General features: G+C 52.0%; 1 protein-coding gene across 2 annotated transcripts in view; it reads right to left on the bottom strand.

Moving 5' to 3' along the window:
• Positions 1-25,074, bottom strand: part of Col26a1 (collagen type XXVI alpha 1 chain) — a 123,714-nt gene that overhangs the window by 84,899 nt on the left and 13,741 nt on the right. For both annotated transcript variants that reach the window (XM_078023831.1, XM_078023832.1), the window contains exon 2: positions 5,242-5,364. In XM_078023831.1, the coding sequence (XP_077879957.1) occupies positions 5,242-5,364 (123 nt within the window). The remainder of the gene's footprint in view (positions 1-5,241; positions 5,365-25,074) is intronic.

The raw sequence follows: 25,074 nt of genomic DNA, 5'->3' as shown, positions 1-25,074 counted from the left end.
AGTTTTATCCACAGTAGCCACAAACTGAAAACATCCAGGGTGTCTTTTTCTGCAGATGAATTGTTAAACTAACTGGTACAACATACCATAGAAAGCTACGCAGAAAGGAAAAAGGAATCACCTTTTGGTGCACTCTACAACTTTCATGACTCTCCAGGGAATCTGGATGCAAGCAACAGGGTGGCCACACTTGTTATGGCAGCAGGAAACGGACTCATACACTCTTCCAACTCTGACTTCGTCTCCTGACTCTCAGGCTGTGGCCCCTTGTCCGCCCTATCTGATAACATCATCCCCGCCACACAGGGGAAAAGGGATCCCCTTTAGTTCTATCTTCAAATGCAGCCCAAAGTGTGAAGATGGAAAGGCCTTGCAGGGTTCCCCCAGCTGCCTTGCTCTGGACTTCCCACGGTCCCCTCATAGGGAAATCACTTGGGTAAGGTCTGGTCCAGGAGCCTTCAGTTAAATGTGAATTTCTATCAGGTGCGGCTCACCTCAGGGACCAGCTTAGAGAGGGTCTTCCTTGCAGGAAGTGGGGGGAGTGAGGGGCCCTTGGAGACTGGGCGAGGAGGTGGGGGTAGGTGAGACTTTACCAGATCCATGATTCCCTCCTCCAGTCCCTTCTGGCAAAGGATCCGGGGATGTGGAGAGGAGCAGACATTCCCTGGCCTTGGGACTTGGAGACTGACAGGACAGATGGGCAGGTGTGTACCTTCCACTAAGGTAAGACCCACTGTGTTCCTTGAGAAGGCAAATGAGATTCTGCGGTATCGTCACTGCAGGTCCTGTCAATCTGGCTGGCAGGGCAGAGGCAACAGCGGTACCAAGAGGAGGCTTCTCCCGCACCTCAAGACAGAATTCACCAGGCCAAGGGGAAGTGATACTTAAAAAACAGCCATTGCCGTGTCCCGGAAGATCCTACGCGCAGAGCACTAAATTGTCCCTTGTTTTTCTCTCATGGAATCCTAACACCCATGCTGCAAGACAGATATTGGCTGTTTTAGAGATGAGGCTCAGCGAGGCTAAGTAACTTTCTGGAAGCCACACAGCTCCACTGAGCCTTTTGTCTTTTGGATTCCAAGCTCACCTTACTCTGCTACCTGTATCTGCCATCACAGGCTGGAAAGCAACCTGGGAAATGAGGATCTCTTAGGTTGTCACAAGAAATGTGGGAGAGACTCACACCCTGGAGATCACAGCAATGGTACCAAGGAGAAAAAAGAGGGGGACGGCGAGAGGCAATTCATAATTGATCCTACGGTGAGGCTCACACGCCACCCTGCTTCCCCCAACAGGAGTTCTGTGCAAACACAAATCAAAGCATCCAACTGCGCTTCGGGGGAATGGAGAGATGATGCCCTACACGGGCCCCCAGAAATGGACAGAAGGAACCCAGAAAACGCTGAGCAGGCCCATTAAATGCTGAGGTTGAAACACGGCCAGACTCGCTGAGCAACTGGGGCTGTAAGCTAAGGAGCAGGCGCAGGGCAGGTCTGGGGCTCAGGGGGATTGCCACTAACCTCAGCAGGAAGGCAGGGCCTGCCCCGCCTGGAACCCAGGTGGCAGCTGCCTGGGGGCCCTGGACCTGGAATCCTTGGCCTCTAAGCCAGCCTCCTGCAGGACACCGCCCCACGCCCCTCACCCCCTCCTCAGCCACCTCCCAACGCTGCACTCCGTCACCTCCATTTTAGAGTTGGGGAAACTGAGGCTTGAGGGGCAAATCCTGGCCACTGAGGCAGCAGGGGAAGTCGGCTGGGGGTTCTAGAAAAGACTATCCTTAGCCGGGCGCAATGGCGCACACCTGTAATCCCAGCAGCTGGGGAGGCTAAGGCAGGAGGATCACGAGTTCAAAGCCAGCCTCAGCAAAAGTGAGGCGCTAAGCAACTCAGTGAGACCCTGTCTCTAAATAAAACACAAAATAGGGCTGGGGATGTAGCTCAGTGGTCAGTGTCCCTGAGTTCAATCCTGGACACATGTTATTTCTCTATGACAGAAAAAAATGGGTCCCACTTTTTTGCTTCCTTTTTTGGAAAACCGTGGCATGAGACATGATGCCTGGAGCCTTTGCTGCCCTTCTGTGACTTGGAGGAATATCATGGAAGACCCACACGGGATGGTGGAGAGTGAAGTCAAAGAGTCCAAAGTCCCAAGGGAGACCAGTGAGGAGGCTGCCACAAACAAGATGCCCTTGTAGTAGAATACAGCAAAAAGACGGCCTGTAATAAGAATGCAGCCCCAGGTGACCAGGGAGCGGTGGTCATACTTGACTATCACCCTTCCTCTCCTTGCCCAGCCAGCAGCCCTGAGGCCGCAGAAAGAGGGTGCCCCCCCATTCTAGCTCAGCTATGAGTTACTGATGAGAAAGAAAAGTGTAGTAGCCCCTCTTTCTTTAACAAATAATAATTGCTTAGCAATTGTAAGTAAGATCTGAAATAGGGAATTTCTCTGGGCATGGCAATGCACACCTGTAATCCCAGCAACTACGGAGGCTGAGGCAGGAGGATCACCAGTTCGAGGCCAGCCTTAGCAACTTATCGAGGCCCTAAGCAACTTAGCTAGACCCTGTCTTAAAAGAAAAAATCCAAAGGGCTGGGATATGGCTCAGTGATTAAGTACCCTGAGGTTCCAAACCCAGTACCAAAAAAGAAAGAAAGAAATTTCTCTAAAAGAATGGAAATGAAAAGTTGTAATTAACTGTAATGAACAAGGTTCCTGCTGGCTAGCTTTGCAGGCACAGGGGAGGCTCATGACACATGCACATATGCTCTGACGGGTCGTCTGTCCTCTGTCCTTACCCTAAGGAATGAAGTCCCTGAAAGGCCCGCAGCACCCACACTGAAGACCCCTGTGCTGCAGGGACACCACTCAGATCACCGCTAAGACCTGAGACAGCAACTGTGATAGTTCACGGTGGCTTGAAAATGTTCCCGCCCAGCTCGGCGATTCAGGAGTCAGCTTGCCCCCTTTCCGTAGCAGACATGACTACACTGCAAAAGTATAAGAACTTCGACGTGAACCTGAGGCATTAGGAGAGCCAGCCCACCATCCCACTTATTCTGAGGGCTTTCAGTAAAGGGAAACCTGACAGTTCATCTCCTAAACCCAAATGCCACGCTATGGTGTGTGTGTAGACACTCACGTATACCTGGGTGGTCTCCACCCTGGTAACTGGCTTGAGGAGCATCCAGCACATTAATAATGGGATGGCAGCTAAAGGCCCATATGGCTGAACTCTAGATACACAGCCCTCTTGCTGTGCTGGGGATGGAACCCAGGACCTTGCACGTGCTGGGTGAGCACCCCATCCCTGAGCCACATCCCCAGCTCTCTTTCCTTTTTTTGAGAAGGAGTCTTGCTTAATTGCTCAGGCTGCCATTGAACTTGGGATCCTCCTGCCTCAGCCCCACGGGGCCTCTGGTATTACAGGGGTGCACCACAGCGCCCAGCAGACATACCCAACTCTGTCTCGACTCCGGAGACAGTATTCCTTTGTTAAAGTCAAATTCTAGATCTCAGAAAGACATAGTAGCAAGCTGGGCAGGAGTCAGAACCGTGTAAGGGACGTGTGACCTTTCTGCCCAGTGTCTGTCCTCCGGGGCCAGCAGCTGGCTTTCCCACTGGGAGAGCAGGACAGCCACTCCTCCCGTGGAACCTGGCCAGAGCCTTCCCCATCAGGATAGGAGAAATCAGACGCCGAAGACCTCCCTCCTCAGAAGCTGCTCACAGGATCAAGAGACTCTGACTGGCTAATCGGAAGCTCCCTGCTCCTGGGGACTAAGGGGGTCTCCAGGCTGAAAAGGATGGGGGGGTCAACATCTTTTTCTTCATTATGGATCCACTGGTCCTGCCTCCAGCACAGTGTTTAAAAGCAGCCCTCTTGCTTAAAATTTAAAATGGACATCTCCCTCTCCACTTCTCTAGCCATTCCTCTTGCAGAACGAGCTGCAGGAAAACATTGCATCTAAGGACCCCAAGTTAAGAATTCTACTATTGCAGCTGGATGTGATTATGGACCCCGTGTAAAATGCCCTGTTAGCGGGGACACCAGCTCAAAAGGGCAGAGATTTGAGAGAGGTCCCAGGCAGAGATGGGGAAGGGTCCTCAGGTAGAGGCCTCAGGCTGGTCAGGTTGAGGGGAGAAAGGTCAGGGGCAGCCAGTCCAGAAGGTGGAAGTGGAGCTGAGCTGGAAGGACAGAGGATGGGGGAGGAAGGTGAGGTAGCTGCTCTGAGGCCCTCGTGGTGAAATCTCTCTGCAGATGCTGAGGACTGCAGAGGGCAGTGACTCAGGACTGGGCTTTGGGACAGAACTGGTGGGACAGTGGGCAGTGAGAACAGGGCTTTGATGGGTGCTGCGAGAGGGTCAGGGCTGTGAGAGGATGGGGCTTGAAGGCTTCCAGGGAGGGGATAGGGCTGTGGGGGCAGGGCTGTGAGGATGGGACTGAGGGGCGTGGCTATGAGAGGTGGGCTGTGAGGTGGGGCTGTGAATGGTGGGGCTGGTGAGGGGCGGGGCTTGAGGGACTGTGAGTGGTGAGGCTGAGGGCGGGGCTGTGAGGGTGGGACTGAGGGGCGTGGCTATGAGAGGTGGGCTGTGAGGGCGGAGCTGTGAGGGGTGGGGCTTGAGGGGCTGTAAGGGGCGGGGCTTGAGGGACTGTAAGGGGCGGGGCTTGAGGGACAGTGAATGGTGAGGCTGAGGGCGGGGCTATGAGGGTGGGCTGTGAGGTGGGGCTGTAAGGGCAGGGTAGTGAGGGCGGGGCTTGAGGGGCTGTGAGTGCTGAGGCTGAGGGTGGGGCTGTGAGAGGCAGAGCTTGGCGGGGCCAGAGGGCGGGGCTAAATCTGGCATATCCCCACATCCTAGTCGGGAGCCCTATGCTAACTGGTTCCCTCTTCACCCCACCTGGCTCCTCCTTGTTCCCTTGATCCCTGTCTACACTCATCTGTGGAGGTCTCTGCCAGTTAGACACCCACTGAGTTGTGAGGGTCTGTCTCGGTGTTCCATTCACCTTTTGTGGGCGCACGCGCGCGCGCGCACACACACACACACACACACACACACACACACACACACTCATACTCAAACACACCCTGCACACAGAAGGTGCGCCATAAACAGGTTCAACTCTCATCTCTGGGATTAATCCAGCCTCCCCCAGAGCCTCTCCCAGAGCCTCCCCCAGAGCCGTGCTGGGGCTGGATTCATTCTTAAGGACCGAAAGGGCGGAGCAGTCCAGTCCAGGGCCTTTACCTCACGAGGTTGGCGCAGGGCCCAGGCCACCGGCAGCTCTGGTACACACGCTGGACCACTGTCTCCGAGCCATTCTGCACCTGGCAGGACACCGTCCGGGTCACCGTGTGATGGCACCAGTGCCTATGGAGAGAGCAGAAGTCGCGTCAGCCCTGTCTGTTCCTGAGGCACTGACTGCAGTTCAAAGGTTGTGCTGGAGGAGGAGGGTCCCCTCACGAACTTGGAGCACCCACTTTTCTTGGATCAGGGGCCCACAGAGACCCTCTGCTCAAGTCTGAGGGGAAGGGACAGTACCCACGCCATTTGGCCTCCAAGCACTGGCATCATTTTAGCCACTGAAGACACTCTGTGAAAAAGACTCAGCCACCGCCCTGACATCTGGGGCAGAGGAGGACAGGTGACAAGGGGAACGGAGCCACCAGAATCCAGGTACAGGTCCATCCAGGGAGCTGTGGGAGCAGAGCAGGAGTGGTCCCAGGAAGGGCCACCAGCTGAGCACTGAAAGATGAGTTAGCTGCTTGGGAGCCATGAGGGAGCTGACATTAGCTGAGGAAGGAGGGAAATGGGTGGGGACACCATATGAACAACCAAGGCGTGTCCAGTGGCCTGTGTGCAACTAGAAGTGGCTGGAAGGCTGAAGGGAAGGAAGGGCCAGGGAAAGGGAGAGGCTCCAGGCTAATATGGCTCTTCTCAGGAAGTCAGTGGGGAGCCACTGAAGGTTCTAAGCAGGGAAGGACTGCTGCAGTGTGGGCAGCAGAGGTGCAGGGAGAGGGCACAGATGCACACCATATGGGCACTGGATCAAGATGGCCAGCAGGCCCACCCTTCCCACCATCACCAGATCCTGGAAACTTAACAGTAGAAAAAATATCCAGAATAACATTGGAAAACAAGAAGCCCTGGACCAGAATACCTGAGGAGTACTTTAGAGATAGAAAGCAAATGGAAGTAATTTGAGGCACAGCCAGGAACATGCAGGAAAGAGGCCTGGGGCTCAAGTGGGAGCAACTTAGGAGCAGCAGATAAGGGCAACACCCTAGGGTGGCTGCAGGATGGATTGATTAGGGGAGACAGCTAGTTAGTGAGGACTCAGGTAACCCCACTGCTGGTATCAAGATTCAGGCATTGGATTCACCTATCCACTGGCAGGTGTGGTCAGAACAGGTGCCTCACAAGCTGGTGACCTCCAGGGACACGTTTAAGGTCAGATCACTGAATTCTTGCATATTTTTTCCCCATTCTTCTTTGGCAAAAGCCAAAGTCTCAATAAACAGAGACAAACCCATGAAATTATTTGATAAAAAATTTTTAAAAGTCTAACACCATGAGAGAAAGGCACCAACTCAACAGGCAATAAAATCGCACCTCTAGAAAAAAAAATTAATAAAAAATATATGGAGACAAATTTTACAAGCATAATTAATGTCCTCCAAGAGATGAGAGCATGCCACTCATAAAAATTGTGGAATAAAATAAATTTGATCTCTTAGAAATGGAATGTATGACCATGAAAATAAAACCTCCATGGATGGACGGAAGAATAGAATGGAGGGAAGGAAGGAGGTCCTGAGGAGCTTCAAGTCTGAGCTGTGAACTTTCCCAGGAGGCCCTGCAAAGGCACAAAGGGACAGACAATGTAGGGAGAAATGGGAGGGATCTAAAGTCAGGCAAGTGCCAACACCTACTGATTAGTAGCCCCATAAGAGCAGATCAGAGACAAAGAGAAGCAGACACATGAAAAAGTAGCAAAGGAAATGTCCCAGAGCTGAAGAAAGGCACCAGTTCCTAATTCAAAGGGGCCCACTGGGTATGTGCTGAAATTTCAGAACAATCAGGATGAAGAGAAAATGCTAAATGCCATAGAAAGCCAAGAAAAAACAAACTACTTACAGTAAGTTTCAATAAGATTTTAAAATCAGCAACATCAGATTCAAGAATATGGTGACAAATTTTTCTCAAATTCCTAAGGGGAATATTTAGGATCCATAATTTTATACCCAGCCAAATTAACCTCAAAGGCCAAATAAAGATTTCAGATGTGTAAAGACTTAGAAAGTTTACCAGTTACCCCTTATGAAAGAATCACTAGAGGAGGTATCCCAACAAAACAAAATAAAGGACATAGAAAAAAAAACATATTAGAAGAGTAATTACAGGCAAAGAAACAATAATGAGATTTAGTAATAGCCTCGCTCTAAAACAAAAGTGATTTCAACATGGAAGATGGCCAAGAGGAGAAGTTATAAAGAATTAAAATTGCAAATATTTTTTTCATGTTGAAGGAGAGGATATAGAAGTTGTGCCACTTTAAGTGTAATAAAAAAATATATACAATTAGATAGTTTTGAATTTAAAGATAAATACTAGGAAGCAGAGAATTAAAATGTAAAAATGCAAGCCATCCCGCACTAAAAAGAAAATAAAGAGTAAAACAAAAGCCGATCAATCCTCAAAATGCTAGGAAATAAAAAGTAAGTAGCAAGAAATAACATACTAATTAGAAGACAGACAGGAAAATGAGAGAATAAATGAATTAATAAAAAGAAAGCAAAAATTGGGGCTGGGGTTGTGATTCAGTGGTAGAGTGGTTTGTTCCCCAGCACTACATAAAAAATAAAAAATGAATAAATAAAGATATTGTGTCCACCTACAACTAAAAAATTTTTTTAAAAGGAAGCAAAAATTAATTAAATAGATCATATTAAAAATAAATCAACAGAATCCAAACACAGACTTTTTGCAAAAAAAAAAATCTTATCAACAAAGCTTAGACAATTCTTAAGGGAAAAAAAGTCATAAACATAACAAATTTATAGATATTAAAAATTACAAATAAATATTAGGTATGATCTTTCATCAAAATTTGTCAAAATCTTGGACAATTTTCTATGATATACTCCCAATACTACTGGCAAAGTGAAAAAAATATCCCAAAAGAAAAAGGAAAATGCAAACTGAGGCTACCCTGAGAAAGAAATTCAGCCCTCCCACCCAGGGTCCCACCTACCCAATACAAACCATCAATCTTGCCTCTTCCTGTAGCCCAGAGAGACATCCTGAAACTGGATAGCCCTTCCTTCCTCTCGGGCTCTGTATGGGCACTTAGCATGTGTTTCAGAGACAGAGGTACAATTCTCTTTGGGATAAGCTACCATCCCATCCAAGGATAAACGCTCCACCCTGATATCTACATCCCAGCCCTGGGTTTTTGGAATAGACAGAGTCCCGCCATCTCTGAATTGTACTGGGTCAGAGCTTTCTATAGAGAAATGAGCTGTGAATTGGAAAACCTTTTCCAAAGCCTCCAATCACCATCTCTAGACATCTGATCTCTCTCTCTTTTTATATATATATATATATTTTTTTTTTAAGTGTAGATGGACACAACACAATACCTTTTTTTTTTTTTTAATGTGATGCTGAGGATAGAACCCAGGCCCCGCCCATGCTAGGCGAGGGCTCTACCGATGAGCCACAATCCCAGCCCAACATCTGATCTCTTAATGGACTATAAATGGCTTCCGATAATCCAGACCTGGCCAAACAATGAAGACTGTAAGGAGAGGCATGGAGATAGGGTTCTGGGCCTGTCCCGATGGAACTCGAAACTCACTTCATCTCAGGATCCCGTGGTCAGGGGACCAATATGGCCTACTTCCTAGGGTCCCCATGTCCTGTGTCTTCTGTTTGCTGAGTGGCATCATGTCATCACTCACTGCACGCCCTGGTCTCTGACCTTGGTCATGGGCAAACAGGAGTCATTGGGCTACAGCCTAACCGCAGGTGGAAAGGGGTTCCGCGGGAGGGGTACAGCCCTTTTCTGACCCCCCCAGCCCAGTTGAAAAACAAGGCAGTGGTCAGAATTTGGGGGTGTCAGGTGTGGTCCTCACACATGGGCAAGTTCTTGGCAGGCTCATCAGGATGGGAAGGGACTGGCATTTTCTTTGGGCCTCATCTGAGCGATGTTTCTCTATCAGTTCCCCCTGTTCCACAGCCCAGCTCTCATGGAGGGTCCAGGACCCAGGGACCTCCACCCTGGAGGCTCAGGCTGAGGCTTCCCTAAGCCCATGCTTCCCTCTGAGCTTCTCTTTGGGGTCTGATCTCATGTGTCCCCTTCCACCCAGGGACCCTGAGCCCTGAGTCTGAGCCTGCCAGCCCTTGTTTCCTCCGTCCAAGCTCTGCCCCCATGGTGGATCACCTCAGTGTTTCCCCTTGAACCCCACTGTGTGTGCCCACTTGCCTGGACAGTGGTCATGCATCATCAGAGCTCTCAGGACATCCCAGGACACACAATTGCTGTTGGTGCTCTACTGAGCTCATCATATCCAGCCCCAGCCGGCTCCTCCAGCACACTAATTCCCCATGCCCTTAGAGAAACCCCCAGGGGCAAGGAAACACCCCAGGCTCCACCTTCTCTCTCCCAGCCATGCCCCCATGCTGGGCAAATCGACTCCTGACCTTCTGACTCCCTTTCATTCCTGGACAACCAGCCTCAGCCCTCCTGGTCTCCCACATCTTGGTGTCTCTCCCTGCAAGTTCCTCTACCTGCCACCAGGGAGCGCCATGCAGAGCTCAAACCTGGTGCCACCCTGGGCTCCCTCACCTCTCTGCTCTCCACAACCACAAGGGAAATGCCTGCTCTGGCCCACTTCCAGCCTGCTCCGGCTGGCCATTTCCATTGTCCCCTTGTACCCTGGAAGGTCATTCACTTTCTTCTGTTTGGTCAAGTCTCACTTATCCTACCAGTCTCCACCCAGGCTCCTTCCCCTCCTGGGTACCTTCCCAGCCAGGAAAGGGCTCCCATCTCAGGTTCCTTGGGACCCCACACAAGGCTCCATCTTAGCCTGTGTCATTGGGGAGGACCTTGGGTTTCCCAGGAAGAAGAGGCCTCAATGAAGTGGTGCATTGCTGGGACCCCAAGTGCATTCCAGAGGGCCTTGTCCCTTCCAGTCCCTCACTCAACCAAAGCTGTGGGTCAAGGTTGTGCTGTGTGCTAGGCTCTGTGCCCCGGCACAGTCACCTCCTGGTTTGGGGTGTCCACTTTCAGGCCCAAGCCCCTCCTCCACCTGCCTCTTGTTCTAATTACCGGGTCACCCCTTATCCAGTCCACAGAAAGGCCAGTTCCAGCAGATTTGCCCACCACTGGGCTCGAGAAGCCAGTTTCCAGTTGAAAAACAAGGCAGTGGTCAGATGAGAAACCTGGACAACTGTCGGGCCACAGCCCACAACTGTACCGCCAAGGGGCACAGGCCAGTCCTCAGGGGGATGCTGGCAAGATAAGCCAGCTTCATGCCCCCACCAGGATGTGCCTCCCACCCTCCCAGCTCCTGAGCTAAAGAGGCCCTCTCCTTCAGGCAGAGTGGGGCCCAGCACCCCGAGGCCCCTGTATGGTTAGTAAAACAGTCTCACTGATAACTATGGGCAGAATTGGGTCCCTCCAAAATGCATACACCAAAGTCCTAAGCCACGGATCTTGATTCTGTGTGAGCCTCTGTGTGAGCCTCCGGAAGGACACAAGCCATTACCCCACGTAACCTTCTCAACAGGTCTGACGTGGGAATTTTGCAGATAAGAACATGAAGCTTTAGAAAGAACCCAAAGGCTTGCAAGAGACAAGCTGGAAGTTTCTTTCTTTCTCTTTTTTTTTTTTTTTTTTTGGAGGTGCTGGGGATTGAACCCAGGGCCTTGTGCATGTGAGGCAAGCACTCTACCAACTGAGCTGTATCCCCAGCCCTACAAGCCGGAAGTTTCTATCTGGACACTCTAGCTCCTAACTCCAGACCCCAATCTGGCTAGTGAGGGTAGGGAAGTGGTCAGAGAGCAATCAAAACACCCCCGGCATATCTATTAACAGTGTCCCTCAAGGAGGACAGAGTGTCCCCACCCCAAGCTTGAAACCAGTGAGACAATGCAGTCACACATTGCACAACATTTAGGTCAATGACGGGGTTCACATATGACAGGGGTTCTGTGAGGTATGTCGCCTGGTGATATCACAGCTGTTTCAATGTAAGTACACTCTGTGATGGTCTTGTGGTGACAAAGCTGCAGAATGTCACATGTCTGGGGATGTGTCCCTGTCTCCAGGTGATGCCCGGTGGTGGGTGAAGGTGATCCAGGCCACGCAGGCTCATCCTGCCCTCCCCTCCTCATCCTCCCCTCCTCATCCTGCCTCCTAAAGCAAATCTCCTGTTCATTTGTCCCCACTGAGCCCTGGGTGGAGGGGCACACAGTGGCTCCGGCCCTGGGGAACACACCTCCGGGAGGGGCAGAGCCAGGTGGGGAGCAGCAGGTGGTGGATAGAAAGTGCAGAAGAACAGGAACTGGCAGAGGTGGGCCCAGGTCTGGGGGAGAGTCAGGATCCCAGCCAGATCTCCACAGCCTGGAGCCAGAGCCAAGTTCAAACCTGCATAGGCGAAGGCGGGATCCTGTGTGGCTGCCCTAGGACCCAGGGGGTGAGCCCTGGATGGGGCGTGGAGGGTCCACCAACAGTTAAGTTCCCCACAGGTCTATGGGTGTGGCCTCCCAAGAGTCAAGGTGATCTCAGGCTCTCTCACCACCAGAGCCGAACCTGTGGGAAGCAGGTGCTAGGTGTGCCACCTGCAGGGGCAGCATATGTGGTTCAGTGGTCAGCACCTTCAAGTCCTGCCTCAGCTGCCCAGGGTCACCTGACCCACATCCACTCCTCCCCAGGCATCTCCATCTAGTGACAGGTCAGTGCATAGTTGAGAAGGCCACCCTGAGCCTGACACAGGACAAACAGTGGGGGGTGGGGGGGATCAGAGGAGGGAAGGGGGGCAGGGGAGAGGACCCACTCCAGCCACAGAGCCCTGCATGAGGCCAGAGTTAGCAAAGGTCCCTTTGCTTATTCCCATTTCCTCCCCTCCCTTCCATGGGAAGTCCTGCATGTGAAGATGGTCTCAGGGTCTGCTTCTACAGACAAGGGGGGTACGCCATGAGCTCAGGAGGAAAGGAGACAAACTGACCTCTAGTGACCGGGACGAGATGTCTGAGGCCACTGTCCTATGAGCAAGAGATGACAGGTCTCGGGGGAGGAGGTGGGCCTCAGAGCAGTGGACCTCCATGGGAAGAAGCCAGGTCAGAGCCCAAGATGTGGCCAGGTGTGGGAGGGCAGACTCAAGACCCTGCTGCTGTTAGACAGTGTCCCCCAAATTCATGGGTTGGAAACTTAGTCCCCAGATTCATGCGTTCATGGCATTTGAGGTGAGACCTCTGGGAGGTGACTGGGTCATGAGGGTGGAGCCATTTGTGGGGTAAAGGGTTATCTCCAGAGCAGGTCTGCTTTAAGAGCCTGTTTGGCTCTGTATTTTGAAAGAAGGTCTTGACAAGTTGCCCAGGCTCCCTAGGCTGCTCTTGAACTTGAAATGCTCTTGCCTCAGCCTCCTGCCCAGCTTTCTCCTCTAAGATGCTGCCTGGGGCAGGGGCCAAGATCTGCTCACCGGGCCCCATGAGGGCTCAGAGCTGGGTCAGAACAGGAGGCTCCTGGGACACACTCCCGTGCACACTAAGGAGGTTCTTGTGCCCAGGAAGAGCAGGCCATGGGCAGGGGCAGAGAGGGCTGTGGGGGTGCCCTGTCCTGAAAGGGTGACAGAGGCAGGGCCTCTCCATCCACCTACCTGGACCGTCTTACTATTTGGGGGGACCCTAAAAACTGGCCAGGCCTTAGTGTAATGCACACCCAGTTACCCCCACGTGAACAACCCCGTACAGTTGTTTAGGTGGGTGAACGATGGAAAGGAAGGTCAGGATCCCTTGGTCAGGAAGGCTGTGGGTCCTGGGGGCTTCCCTGATTTGGACCCAGTTTGTCCTGGTGGCAGACAGATGCTGCAGCCGTGCTAGGCTGTGGGGCCCCCACCTTTGTGGGCCATGGTGGGGTCTCCCGATGGGGCTCAGCCTCCAGCCTCTGCCAGCTTCCTGTCACCCCATCCTGACTGCTTCCTTTCCCCTTAGAAGTTTGTGTTCTCACCTCTTTCCTCCCGGCCTTAGAGGGGAGTGTTGAAGCATCAACCATCTGTCCCTGCTTTGAGTTTGGGACTTTACACTCCGGGCGCTGGTGTATGGAGGCACTTCTGTTGATCTATTTCAGCTCCCGTTGGAGAAACCAAATATGGAAACTTCAGCGGGTAGAAAGAAGTTTCTTTCGCCCCTATGCTAGCACGAGCCGAGATAGCTCCACTCCAAACACTCACAGAGCCCCTGCCTCACCCAAGCCCCAGACTTACTGCGTGGCCACTGGGCTGCCTTTGCACCTGGGCTGGGGGACTGTGCCCGTGATGTGGGTGGGTGAGCAGAGCCCTCTGCAGCCCCAGTTCTGTTCTGCCTCCATGGGTTTCACTGCACCTGTGACTCGGTCCCCAGGGTTCACCATAAACTGAGAATAAGAATACACCCCCCAACTGGGCATGGTGGCACATGCCTGTAATCCCAGCCGCTCGGGAGGTTGAGGCAGGAAAATCACAAGTTCAAAGCCAGCCTCAGCAACAGTGAGGCACTAAGCAACTCAGTGAGACCCTGTCTCTAAATAAAATACAAAATAAGGCTGGGGATGGGGCTCAGGGGTCGAGTGCCTCTGAGTTCAATCCCCAGTACCAAAAAAAGAGAAAAGAATGTACCAGCCTGATCAATAAAAATAAATGCATGAGTCATCACTTTGGAACCTGTAAAGTGAGAGCGCTGGCTACCATCTTGGTTATTAGAGGAATTTGGTGTGGCCAACACCCCCGTGGCAGGTTGCAGAGCTGAAAATTGTGAACTCACTAAAATGTTCCTCAACGGCCTGGCCCCTTGGATCTCAGAAGGTCAGTCTCAGCTGCCACAATGCAGGGGGAGGATCGGATCCCCAGGAAGGAGGGGAGATGTGGAAAGACCACCCTGCCTGATCTCTGCTGCCACCACCACCATGTCAGAAGCATCTCCCACCCTGGGACACGAAGACAGGATCCTATCTGGGCAGATGGTGTCCTGAAAGCATCTCTCAATGAACTTAGTTGGGGGATTATAAAGGCTTTGCACTGCATGGGGTCTTGGGAAGGTCATCTTGCCCCAGCTTTCTTCTTACAGGTGAGAAAATTGAGACTCAGAGAAAAAAGGGCCCCTGGGGACACAGCAAGGTGGTGACAGAGTTGGGCAAAAGCCAGGACTCCTGCTTTTAATTTTCTACCATCTTTCCTGCAATCCTCCTGTCGGCTTGAGAAAGAAAGGAAAAAAAAAAAAAACCCTGATAAGAATCTGAGGAATGTGACCCATGAAAAGCAACGATTCATTTGATACCCACCCGCCATCACTAAGGATCCCACGTGGCCCCAGCCCAGTGAATCCTTCCCTGAGCAGAACACCTCTGGCCTCGAATCTGGCCATGAACAGGCTCTGGGTATAGAGTGGCTGATGACAACCCTGCCACTCACAGCTGACTCTAAGGACACCCTCGATTCCCCTGCCAAGGCCAGGCCCAGGAGCAGTGGAAGCAACTCAGAGCCCAGCAGGCTTTAGAAGTAAATCCTGCTGTTTCTGAAGCCCACCTTCCTTCTCCTCTGACCTGCCCTCTCCCGGCTTCTTAGAGCTACTCATGGCTGACAGCTCAGGAAGCCCTCAGCTGCTGGGGACAGACATAGGGTAAGCACCACTGGATCCTCCGGCTTCAGGTTGGAGACAGTTTAGTGGGTGGGGGACCGAGGGCAGAATCACAGTAAGCTGTCGTGGGACCCACCCTCTGGGGGACTCTTCTTTCTCCTCTCCCTGCAGGCCGTGGGGCAGAAAGGGCAGCTTTGTGCTGTAAGAGGCTTCAGGTAGCCTTTGAGGCTGAGCCATGGGGGGAGAAGGGCCACAGCAAGGCTGCTTCGCTCCTAGAAGCCCCACAGCTGGGAACCAGCCTAGCAGGTGAGGGCATTGTCCGGCCCTGGGGCAGGTTCCCCCTGCCCAGGGAAGTCAAGGCATCAGGGAGGGCCTGGGCCCCCACTGTCTCCAGGCAGGGATTTCTGCAAATATCGGACATGATGATTCCATCCCCAGGTCTATAAAGTTGTCCTCAAACCAAGGACTGGGTGACAACTTCCAGCCCAAGGGACCCACCGAGGTGAGACACAAGTGCTCATGCTTGCTCTGCACCCACCCATCCTAACTGCTGCTTCCAGAGGGCAGGCCCCCTTAGTTCCTCCCACCCACAGGGTAGGGCGTGGACTTGGTGGGTGGAGCTCGCTATTGCGTGGCGGCGGTGTGATTGGCAGACTGGAGGAGGGGCTGCTTCAGCCTGGGTCCCAGGGGAGCACAAGACTCAGACCAGCGCTCAACAAAGGAAGGGTGGATTGAGATCTGGAAGGGACAAAGCCCACTCCAGAGCACCAGCCCCTGAGAATCTCCATGACTGAGCCCCACCTGACCCTCCAGGGTCCTCTCTCCTTATGAAACACGGGGCCCCTGCCATGGCGCCCAGGCTGAGCCCTGCCTCATTGAAGCTCTTGGCCCACACAGTCTGCCCTGAAAAATGTCCACTCGCATGCCACCCGCCTCTCATCCTCCACATGCTGCTCAAGCGACCCTAACCTCTCAGACTTTGCTGTTCCCTCTGGAGAGTTCTGACCACTGTTAACACCAGGGGCACCCACCTGTCTGTAGGTCCCAGAAGGCAGAGCCTGTTCAACTTGTGGCTTAGCAGCAGTGTCTGGCATTGAAGGGAGACTAGTACAAATCTGGGAAGAAAGCAAAGGAGGGCGGGAGGGCGGGCAGGGGAAAGGTGGAATACACACACTGTATATTGGGGAAAAAACGTTACCATCCTCCCACTCCATTCCTAGTATATTTTACCACCAGATCATTTCCCATAGGGATGCATCTTTGAAATCGTAACAAGAGCCCATTGGAAAGAGGACTCTTCGCACACGCATTCTCTGTGCCCACGTTTTGAGACTGGATGAAGGGTGAGAAGTACCAGCCAAGTGCCTCTGAGAAAGGACAGCAGCTCTGGCTAGCCCGCTTCCTGGCCACCCCAGGACCTGTCACCGATGGACACCCAAAGCGGCCAGGACACAGTAACTGTCTCTACCTCCGCCCTTACTTTCCTCTCCTGCCTGACAGGTATGGCCTGGGACATCCTGATCGAGTTACTTGAGCTCTCTGAGCCCCGTTCCCAAGGTGTAAAAGTAGCATCAAGACAGTCCCCCAGAGACTTACTGGGAGGACTAAGTGTTTCGCCCCTGGATCGCACGGGAACTAAGGTGGCAATGGATAGATTCTCAAGAAATGGCTGGTCTTATTAGAATTCAAAATCCACCTCCCAGTTGGAATTAGGAATTGAATGAGGTGACATCCTCATCCGAACCTCTGTCATATCCATTGGCATCTCTAATGGTGATTCTGACCCTTGGAGAATATGATAGAGCCCTGCCTGCAAGGGAGCCTCCGGAGGCTGAAGCAGCCCCTCCTCCCGACTGCCAATCACAACGCCACCCAATAGCGAGCTTCACCCGCTGAGCCCACGCCCTCCCCCCCTGTGGAGCTCTACACCGGACTCCTGATAATTCGTGCGGGGACGAGTGAGTGTCTTGCCAAGGGATACACAAGACAGTAAGAAGGACAAGGTGAACAGCAGGTACGTCCTTGGCACAGGATGTCACCCAATTTAATTTGTATTTATCAAAAAATAAAGTTTAAAAAATAGGATAGGGCAATCCTAAGCCAGTTGTTCAATGAACACCCGGTCCTTTCAAGGAACACTCAGATGGTCACTGGCCTGAGGGTGCTGAGAAGGAGATGTGAAATCTGATGAGAGGGCACAGGCAGGGCAGGGAACCTCACAAACAGGATGCAGGTGACCACAAGGACTGGTGGCTTTGGGAAGCCCTGTGGGATGGGAGGACCACTCAGGGGGGCTAACGTCTCCCCAAACCTCCCCGGGATGCACCCTCCCACCCCAACTCCTGCCTGTCTGCACTGCCACTCCCCTCCCAACTCCTTGTCTTGCAGCCTGTCCCCCCCCAGCAGCACCCCAAGTCTGGGGCTGAGGAATACCCCCAAACCACAAGCATGGCCCCCTGGTTTTCTAAGCTTTTGTGTCTGTCCTGCTCCAGCAATCCACAGGTTCCAGGCTCCCAAATCAAACCCCAGACTCCACGCTCCCGGATTATGGCCTCCTCTCAGGGGACACTGTTCTCAAGAGGGGAGCCCACATTCCCAGTCTCTTTACCCACTGGCCTCCTGCCCCTCTCCTCTTCCAACTGCACCTTTCCTGCAGCCCAGGGTCTCCCGGCACGACCTTCTCAATGCTCCTGTCTCCTAAGTACCCCTTCCTGGGACCCACCAACTCCTGGCTTTCTTCCTCTTTCCAGATGCTGGGCCCTCAAGTCCCACAAGCCCCCCTTTCTCCCTCTGTGCCCACTTGAAGGAGCTCGCTCGTTCCAGACCCCCAGGGAAGGCGCCAGACACCGTCCCTGTGAGTGTCATCCCCACATCCAGCTGGCTCCTCTTCCCAGGGGCCTCCTTGGCAAACAGCACCACTCCCCAGGCCTCTCCTCTCAGCCGGATGGCCAGTGGCCATACGCTCCCTCTTTAGCATCTCCCTGGTCCAGGCTTCCTAGGTGTCTCCTGGGACACAAGAAATCTTGCTTTTGAGGAACCTAACAAAAGACATTAGCAAAAGCCTGAAAGTGCTGGAATTGTCCGAGTGGTTGCGTAGGGCTAGAGGGGCCAGTTCAGGGCATGAGAAGCCAGGCAGAGTCAGGAGGCCTTGAGGGCCAGCCAGGAGATCCGAGCCTCGCCCAGGCCAGGGGGAGCCTTTCAGGAGGTTTTCTTTTTTCTTTTTTTTTTTTTTGGGGGGGGGGGCTATGGCAGGGATTAAATTCAGGGGCACTGAGCCACATCCCCAGCCCTATTTTGTATTTTAGAGACAGGGTCTCCCTGAGTTGCTTAGCGACTCCCTAAATTGCTGAGACTGGCTTTGAACTTGTGATCCTTCTGCCTCAGCCTCCCAGCTGCAGGGATTACAGGCCTGCGCCACCAGTGCCTGGCGGGCCTTCAGAAGTTTTTAAGCAAGGGCGGGATCTGAACAGAGCTGGGAACCAGAAGGATTTCTCCAGCAGCTCCTGTGCTCAGGATGACCCTACCCCGAGGCGGAGACCCCCACCCAGCCCTTGGCTGAAGCCTCTAGAGAAACTAGCCCCTAGTGGGTCGCAGGCAATTACTCGGCCTCCTTTGTTCTCAGCAGTGATTAAAGACACATGTCCCTCGGGTGGAAGGTGTAAGGAGCCCACCTTCCCGTCTCATCCTGCTGCTGTGCCCAAGGCCTGTGGGTCCCCGGGGGCTGCCCACAAGAAAGGCGGGCAATCAGCGCGGAGGAATTACAGCCACCAACGGCAAAGACACTGTCTGGAGTTCTTGATTCGCTCCTGCAAAGCTCTTTTCCTGTGCAGCCCTGTTGATTAAAGGGCGCCCCGCAGGAACACCCCCCCCCCCCCGCAGCGTGCAAGTCCCCAGAGCGCAGCAGCCAGGAGGAGCGCTGCACCCCCCAGTTCCTGGGAGCTCCAGCCGCCTCCTGTGGTTCTACTTGTTTGTGGGTTTCTCCGCAGGATCAAAACAGAAAATTAAATCCATCGCAGGCTGCAGAATGCGCTGAGCCCCAAGGTCGGACATGAAAAGGCAGAAAACTAATGACTCTCCGTTTCCCTCCCAGGACGGTTTCTTTTAATCAGCCCTGGGGTGGCTTTGCCAGGCTTTTGGTTAGAATTCCTCAGGATAAGGTTCTCTTCCCCCCCCCCCAGGGGAACTCACAGCGGGACATTTGGAGTCAGGCCACAGTGAGGTCTGGAAACTGCTTTGGGGGGAAGGAAGTCCTCCCAATAGCAAGAGGATCTGTCCTCCTGCTTCCTGATCCTCAGAGACTTGAGAATCAGGACAAGGAGCCTGTGACCCTCCTACAAATGGAAAGAGTGTGGGTCAGAGAGGGGATTGGTGTAATGGTGTCCCACTGCAGTTGTGACAACCAACTTGGTGACTTAAAATGACATGTATCTATTATCTGGCAACTCTGGAGGTCAGAAGACCCGACTCAGACTCACCATGGACCCAGATCAAGGCCACCACCAGATTGGTTCCCTCCAAAGGCTCCAGGAGAAGAATCCATGTCCTGTCTTTCCGGCTTCTGGAATTCTTCCTCATCCTTTGTCCAATTCCTCACCTCCCTCCATGGTCATATCTCCCCACTGCCTGCCTCTACAAGGACCCTTAAGATCAGATTGAACAAGCCAGAAATCCAGGAGGACCTTCCCAACTTGAGATCCTCAATTTGGTCACATCTGAGAAGTCCCTTTTACCACACAAAGTGACGGTCACAGGCTCCTGGGATTAGGACTTTGCATCGTGGGGTCAATTCTACTGTCTCCCATGCCAGTGGCCAAGCTGGGCCTGGAATCCTTACCAGTGACACTGTGCCGTGGAGAGAAGCACATTTCAGATACTTGGGAATTGGATCCCCAACACTGTCACCCTTTCTGGGGTTCCCAGACATCACCGTAAGCTTGGTTTACAAAAGGCTCTTCCCTAATCGGCACAGAGGACACAACTCATAACTGTAGACCCAAAAGGGGACGGTTGGGAGCAAGAGATGGACGCATATCCCTCACACCTTCCAGACCTAATGTCACCAGGGCAGTGTGGCTTCTGGTGTTGTCACCAACCTGGGACATCCCTCCTGCCTTGGCACTGATTCTGCTAGAAAAATCCTCTCTCCTCAACCATTTCCTACCCCCCAAATCTTGGGCCACGTCCCTGCCCTCATCCTGCCCACCCTGTTTGACTCCTGGCGCGCTGTCCAGGGCCCTGTCCCCTCTGGATGGACTGCAATCAGGTCACCCTCACCTTGCTCCCTTCTTCACTCATCCATTCTCAAACACCGGAAGGTCATGTTGCACAGATGTCAAGGTCATGGACTCAAACAGCCTGGGTTCAAACCCCAGCTGCAGCTCTAGTTGATGTTCTAGCTGAGAGCACAGATATTAAATGGGGAATTATTAAATAATCCAATACTGAGTTAAAGTTGTGGCCTTGGCTGAAGTCTGGACAGGTCCACATCAGCTAACCGCCGATGGCTGCAATGCTCAGTGGCCACATCCCGGCTTGCTTCCAAGTGGGCAGCACTCAATCGTGGGCTCTCACAGGACCCTGTGTGTTAACTGTGCTTCTAATGTCTGTCACTTGATGCTTTAACATCAGCCTCAGGGGCCAAACCTGGTAATGCACGGAATCGCCTGGCTTTGGCCCCCTGGCTCCCTCCCAGGGGAGCATTTTTAAACACAGACCAATTAGTCCAGCATCCACACACCCAACCACCTCCTTTATCAGGCACCCCAGATCACTATCCACCTGTCCTGTGCCCCAGAGCCAAGTATCACATAGCTAGGGACAGCCCCCGCGCCCCAGAGCCTGCTGAAAGTATTCAAGCCAGCCATCAGGAGTCTGCCTGCCTGGCCTTGCCCCTTCCTTCCTGTGGAAACCACGATAAAGGCTTTGACCAGGTTTCCCTGTGTCCCTCTGCCTCCTGGCTGGCCCGTGCTTCCCCCTGGGGTCCCCTGGGGCCACCTCTTCCTCTTGGGCACTGTGAGTCATTAATCACTTCCTTGGCATCCTGTCCAGATCTGTTGGCCTCACTATACCTCAAATTCTCTATGAAGTCACCAGATTTTAGCACACTCCAAATACAGACCCTTAGCTGCAGGCTGTAGGCTGTAAAGCCAGAAAACAAGGTTCTAGCCCTGGCCCAGCACTCCCCGGCTGCATGGCCTGGGACAAGCCCCTCCTGGTCTCTTAGCCTGTTTCCCTGTCAAGGGTTGCAGGCCCTGCCCTGCAGTGGGGAACCAATGTGGGCACTGGGGACAGCCCCCAACTACAGAAGTTACCCTCGAATTCCAAACCAAGCCTGCAGAGTTTGGTAGGCCTCGGAAATTGAGTCCAGATGTGGAGATGGTTGCCTCCCGGAGTCCTGCAGACACCTCTGAGCACTGAACTAGGAAGAGGAAGCTGACCTTGCTCCTGGGAATCCCTGGGTCCAGCTGTCACCCAACAGGACCTTCACTGACACATTCCCCAAGATACCCAGGCCTGGGGTGGGTCGCCTCTGCTGCCCAGGATGAATCCACAGCTCAGACACAACCAGGCCCTAGGAAAGATAAACAGCCAGAATCCCTGCCAGACCTCAGCGCCCCCGGCAAGAAGGGGGGACCCCCACCCCCCCACACTCCCCCCCACACTCGCGTGTGAGCGAACGCCAAGCTCTGAGGACTCCAGCCTTGCCCCAGAACCAGACGCCCCAGAGAGGCAAACAAGCCTCTCTGTTTTTCCTCACCATCTGCTGCGGCTGGGAGCACCGTGGCCCTCACCCATCCCCCTTCCTTCCGCTGCTCTGTCCCCGTGGAGGGTCCTGTTACCACAGCCAGGCAGCGTTGACCCTGAGACAGAAGGCTTTGGTTAGCAGGTCAGGGCAGAGAGGAGATGGAGGAGGGGCGCGCTGTCCTGGTGGACCCCTGAAGCCTCCAGGGAGGAGAGAGGGGGTCATAATCCTGGGGTTTGTGGGAGGCCTCTGTCAGCCTCAGAGAAGCGGTTTCCAACCCTTGAGACCTCCCTTGCCAGGGAGGCTGTCCCAAGGGAATGTCTGCAGAAGTCTCCCTTCAATATTGGCTCCCACTGGTGCCTCTTGGCTTCTCTGTGTATTAGCTTTTGTTTTCCCTGTTATCAATCAACACAGAGCTATGACCTGGGAACAGCTGAAGGAAGACTGCATGGGACAAGGTGTGGGGGCGGGAAGGATGTGGCTTGGATCTCCTATGCCCTCTCTGGGCACGTCAGCATCCCAGAATATGGAAATTCTTCCAGGTTCAACCTGGAAGCCTGTGGCTTCTTTAGAAGTGGCTTTAGCTGTAATTCCAGAAGCTCTGGAGGCTGAGGCAGGAGGGTCACGAGTTCAAATCCAACCTCAGCAAAAGTGAGGCCCTAAGCAACTCAGTGAGACCCTGTCTCTAAGTAAAATATAAAATAGGGCTGGGGATGGGGCTCAATGGTTAGGCGTCCCTGAATTCAATCTCTGGTACCAAAAAAAATGGCTTTAGAAAGTTGTTCTGGGGAGAACAGTGTTGATAATAACTTCACCCTGGGAAGGACCCCCTCAATATTACAGAGGGGGGACCAGTGCCCCCGTTTCCCAGAGGAAAGTGGGTCGGGCACTCACTAATACATTCTCATATGTGTCTCTTGCTTTTGTCCTAAACTGTCTGAACCTATGATCAGGCTGAGGTTTGTAGCCCCAAATGCTCTCCGTGTTTGTTCCCAGAGGATATCTGACCCACAGGAGCTCCTGGGCCCTGTGGCATTTGCCTTGACCACACAGTTCCAAGCACTTAAGAGGCCCAGCACAGACAGCGTCTGAGTTTGAATTCCCTGTGAACAAGGACAGGCTTCCTTCCCCTGGAGCCTTTGCAAAAAGGCTCAGATTTCATCTTCTCCTCCATTAGTCTCCCTTCTTCTCCCCTACCTACATCTTGTTCATAAACCTTTTCTTGGTTCCACACTAAATGATGCTGATTAAAATATCAAATAAGAAATGCATATTATGTAATGTATGGGTGAGTTGGACAGAAAGCAAAAGAATGACCAAGTCTGGAAGTTAATAGAAAGTATGAATTCATAGAGACAAGTTAAGGGATGTCTCATGAGGCCTGACTTGGGCAAAAGTCTTATTTTTCTCAGAAAGCTACTGCAGGATGTGCTTCATCACAATAAAGGAGTAAACAAAGATAGCAGGTAGGAAATGCAGTGGAGAGAAGGTCTCCAGACCAAGGAGACATTTGGGATTGTTGATGGACAGGGATTCCAAGATTCCTAGATCTAAATCTCACTTCCATCAGCCCAGACCTCAGAAGAAAAATTGTGCAACCAGGAGAGAGTTTGGGCATGATTTAGAATGATTCCACAGAAAGCTAACTGAGCAGAAATAAGAAAAGTTAAAAAAAAAAAAATGTGGGAAGAAAAAGAAAAATCCATAGTGCACTGCCAGGCCCAGCTCTCCCTAGGGTGGACTGTAAGTCCTAAGTACTGGGCTAACCAGAATTGTGGTACAGGAAAGGGGTGACAGGAAATGTGTGGGATGGGGACAGCAGTATGTAGACAAAGTTCCACTCTCATCTCTCATAGTGGAGAGTCGAACCTAACATCTAAGATGGAAAAGTAATTTCCATACATAGCAATAGAATTCTGATTTTTGGAGATGCAGTGGTTTCTGGGGAGAAGAAGAGGTGGATGATAGAGGACTATCATTTTCCATTTTTAAGTTTTGTAGAGTTGATTCTTTACTTTGTGTACACACGTAACTTTTATAAAAACTGAAAAGTGAAATTAAAAATTCAAATATATGACCCAGCAGGGATCAAGTCCTGTGCGTTAAGGGTGATTCTTGTTTAATCTTCACCTCCAACTTTAAAGTAGAAATGATACTTTGCTCCTGCCTCTGTTTCCTTATATCACTTTGTATTAATCAGTTTTCTGCCACTGTCACAAAACACCCAAGAAAATCAACTTAAAAAGGGGAAAGGTTTGTTTCTGCCTATAGTTTCAGAGATCTGCATCCACAGCCACTTGGCTCTGTGGTTTGGGGCCTTTGGTGAGTCAGAACTCATGGTGAAAGAGGTAGTTCATCTTAGAGTGTTCCAGAAGCAGAGGGAGAGGGGAAGGGACCAGGGTCCCCTACAAAAGCATGTCCCTCAATGTCCTAGATTCTTTTCACTGTGCCCTACCTCCTAAAAGTTTTGTCACCTTTCAGTAGCACCATAGGCTGATGACCAATAGTATGGCATATGCGCCTTGGAGGATATTTAAAATCCAATCCAAAGCACCCTTTGTCCAGATCTTGGTAACTCCAGGCCTTATATGGAGGCCCCTTTCTACATTGCCGTGTGCACTCACATCGCTGGGAGCCCATGGCCATATGCAACCTTCTAAGGGATGAAGGAAAACTGCTTCCTGGAGACGCTGTAAATCTGTTTAAGGGAAAAGGCAGGACCTGAGTCTAAGGTCCTGTCCTCCTTGATACGAGCTGTGGGATCCCAACTGTGCAAAAGCAATGAATAAAAAAGACACAGCAAAGATCAAATGTGGACAATTGTTGATTCTTAAATATGGGCACAGGGGCACATGCCTGTAATCCCAGCAGCTGGGGAGGCGAAGGCAGGAGGATCACAAGTTCAAAGCCAGCCTCAGCAAATTAGCGGGGCTGTAAGCAACTTAGTGAGACCCTTCTCTAAATAAAATATTAAAGGAATTGATAGGACAAGAACAGTCTTTTCAACAAAGAGTATTGCGAAAATTGAATATCAGCATGCAAAAGGATAAAGTTGGATCTTGACCTTATACTATATATGAAAAAGCTCAAAAATGAATTAAAGACCTAACTGTAAAGTCTGAAAGTACAATACTCTTACAGGAATAGGAAAGAAGCTTTATGATGTTGGATTTGTTGATGATTTCTTAGCTATGACACTAAAACAATCAGACAGCAAATAAAAAAAAAAAGATTTATTTAGGGCTGGGATTGTGGCTCAGTGGTAGAGCGCTTGCCTAGCATGGGCGGGACCAGGGTTCAATCTTCAGCACCCCATAAAAATAAAGGCATTGTGTTGTGTCCATCTCCACCTAAAAAATAAGTATATAAAAAAGATTTATTTAATAACTCAAAACTGAAAACTTCTTCTCCTCGAAAGATACCAGTAAAGGCCATGCACAGTGGTGTAGCATCTCAGCTACTCAGGAGACTGAGGCAGGAGAACTGAAAGTTCAAGCCCA

Source organism: Ictidomys tridecemlineatus, chromosome 10 (genome assembly GCF_052094955.1).
Source record: "Ictidomys tridecemlineatus isolate mIctTri1 chromosome 10, mIctTri1.hap1, whole genome shotgun sequence".
NCBI lineage: Eukaryota > Metazoa > Chordata > Mammalia > Rodentia > Sciuridae > Ictidomys > Ictidomys tridecemlineatus.
Note: the sequence above shows the minus strand (reverse complement) of the source record. Positions and strands in the feature narration are given on the sequence as shown.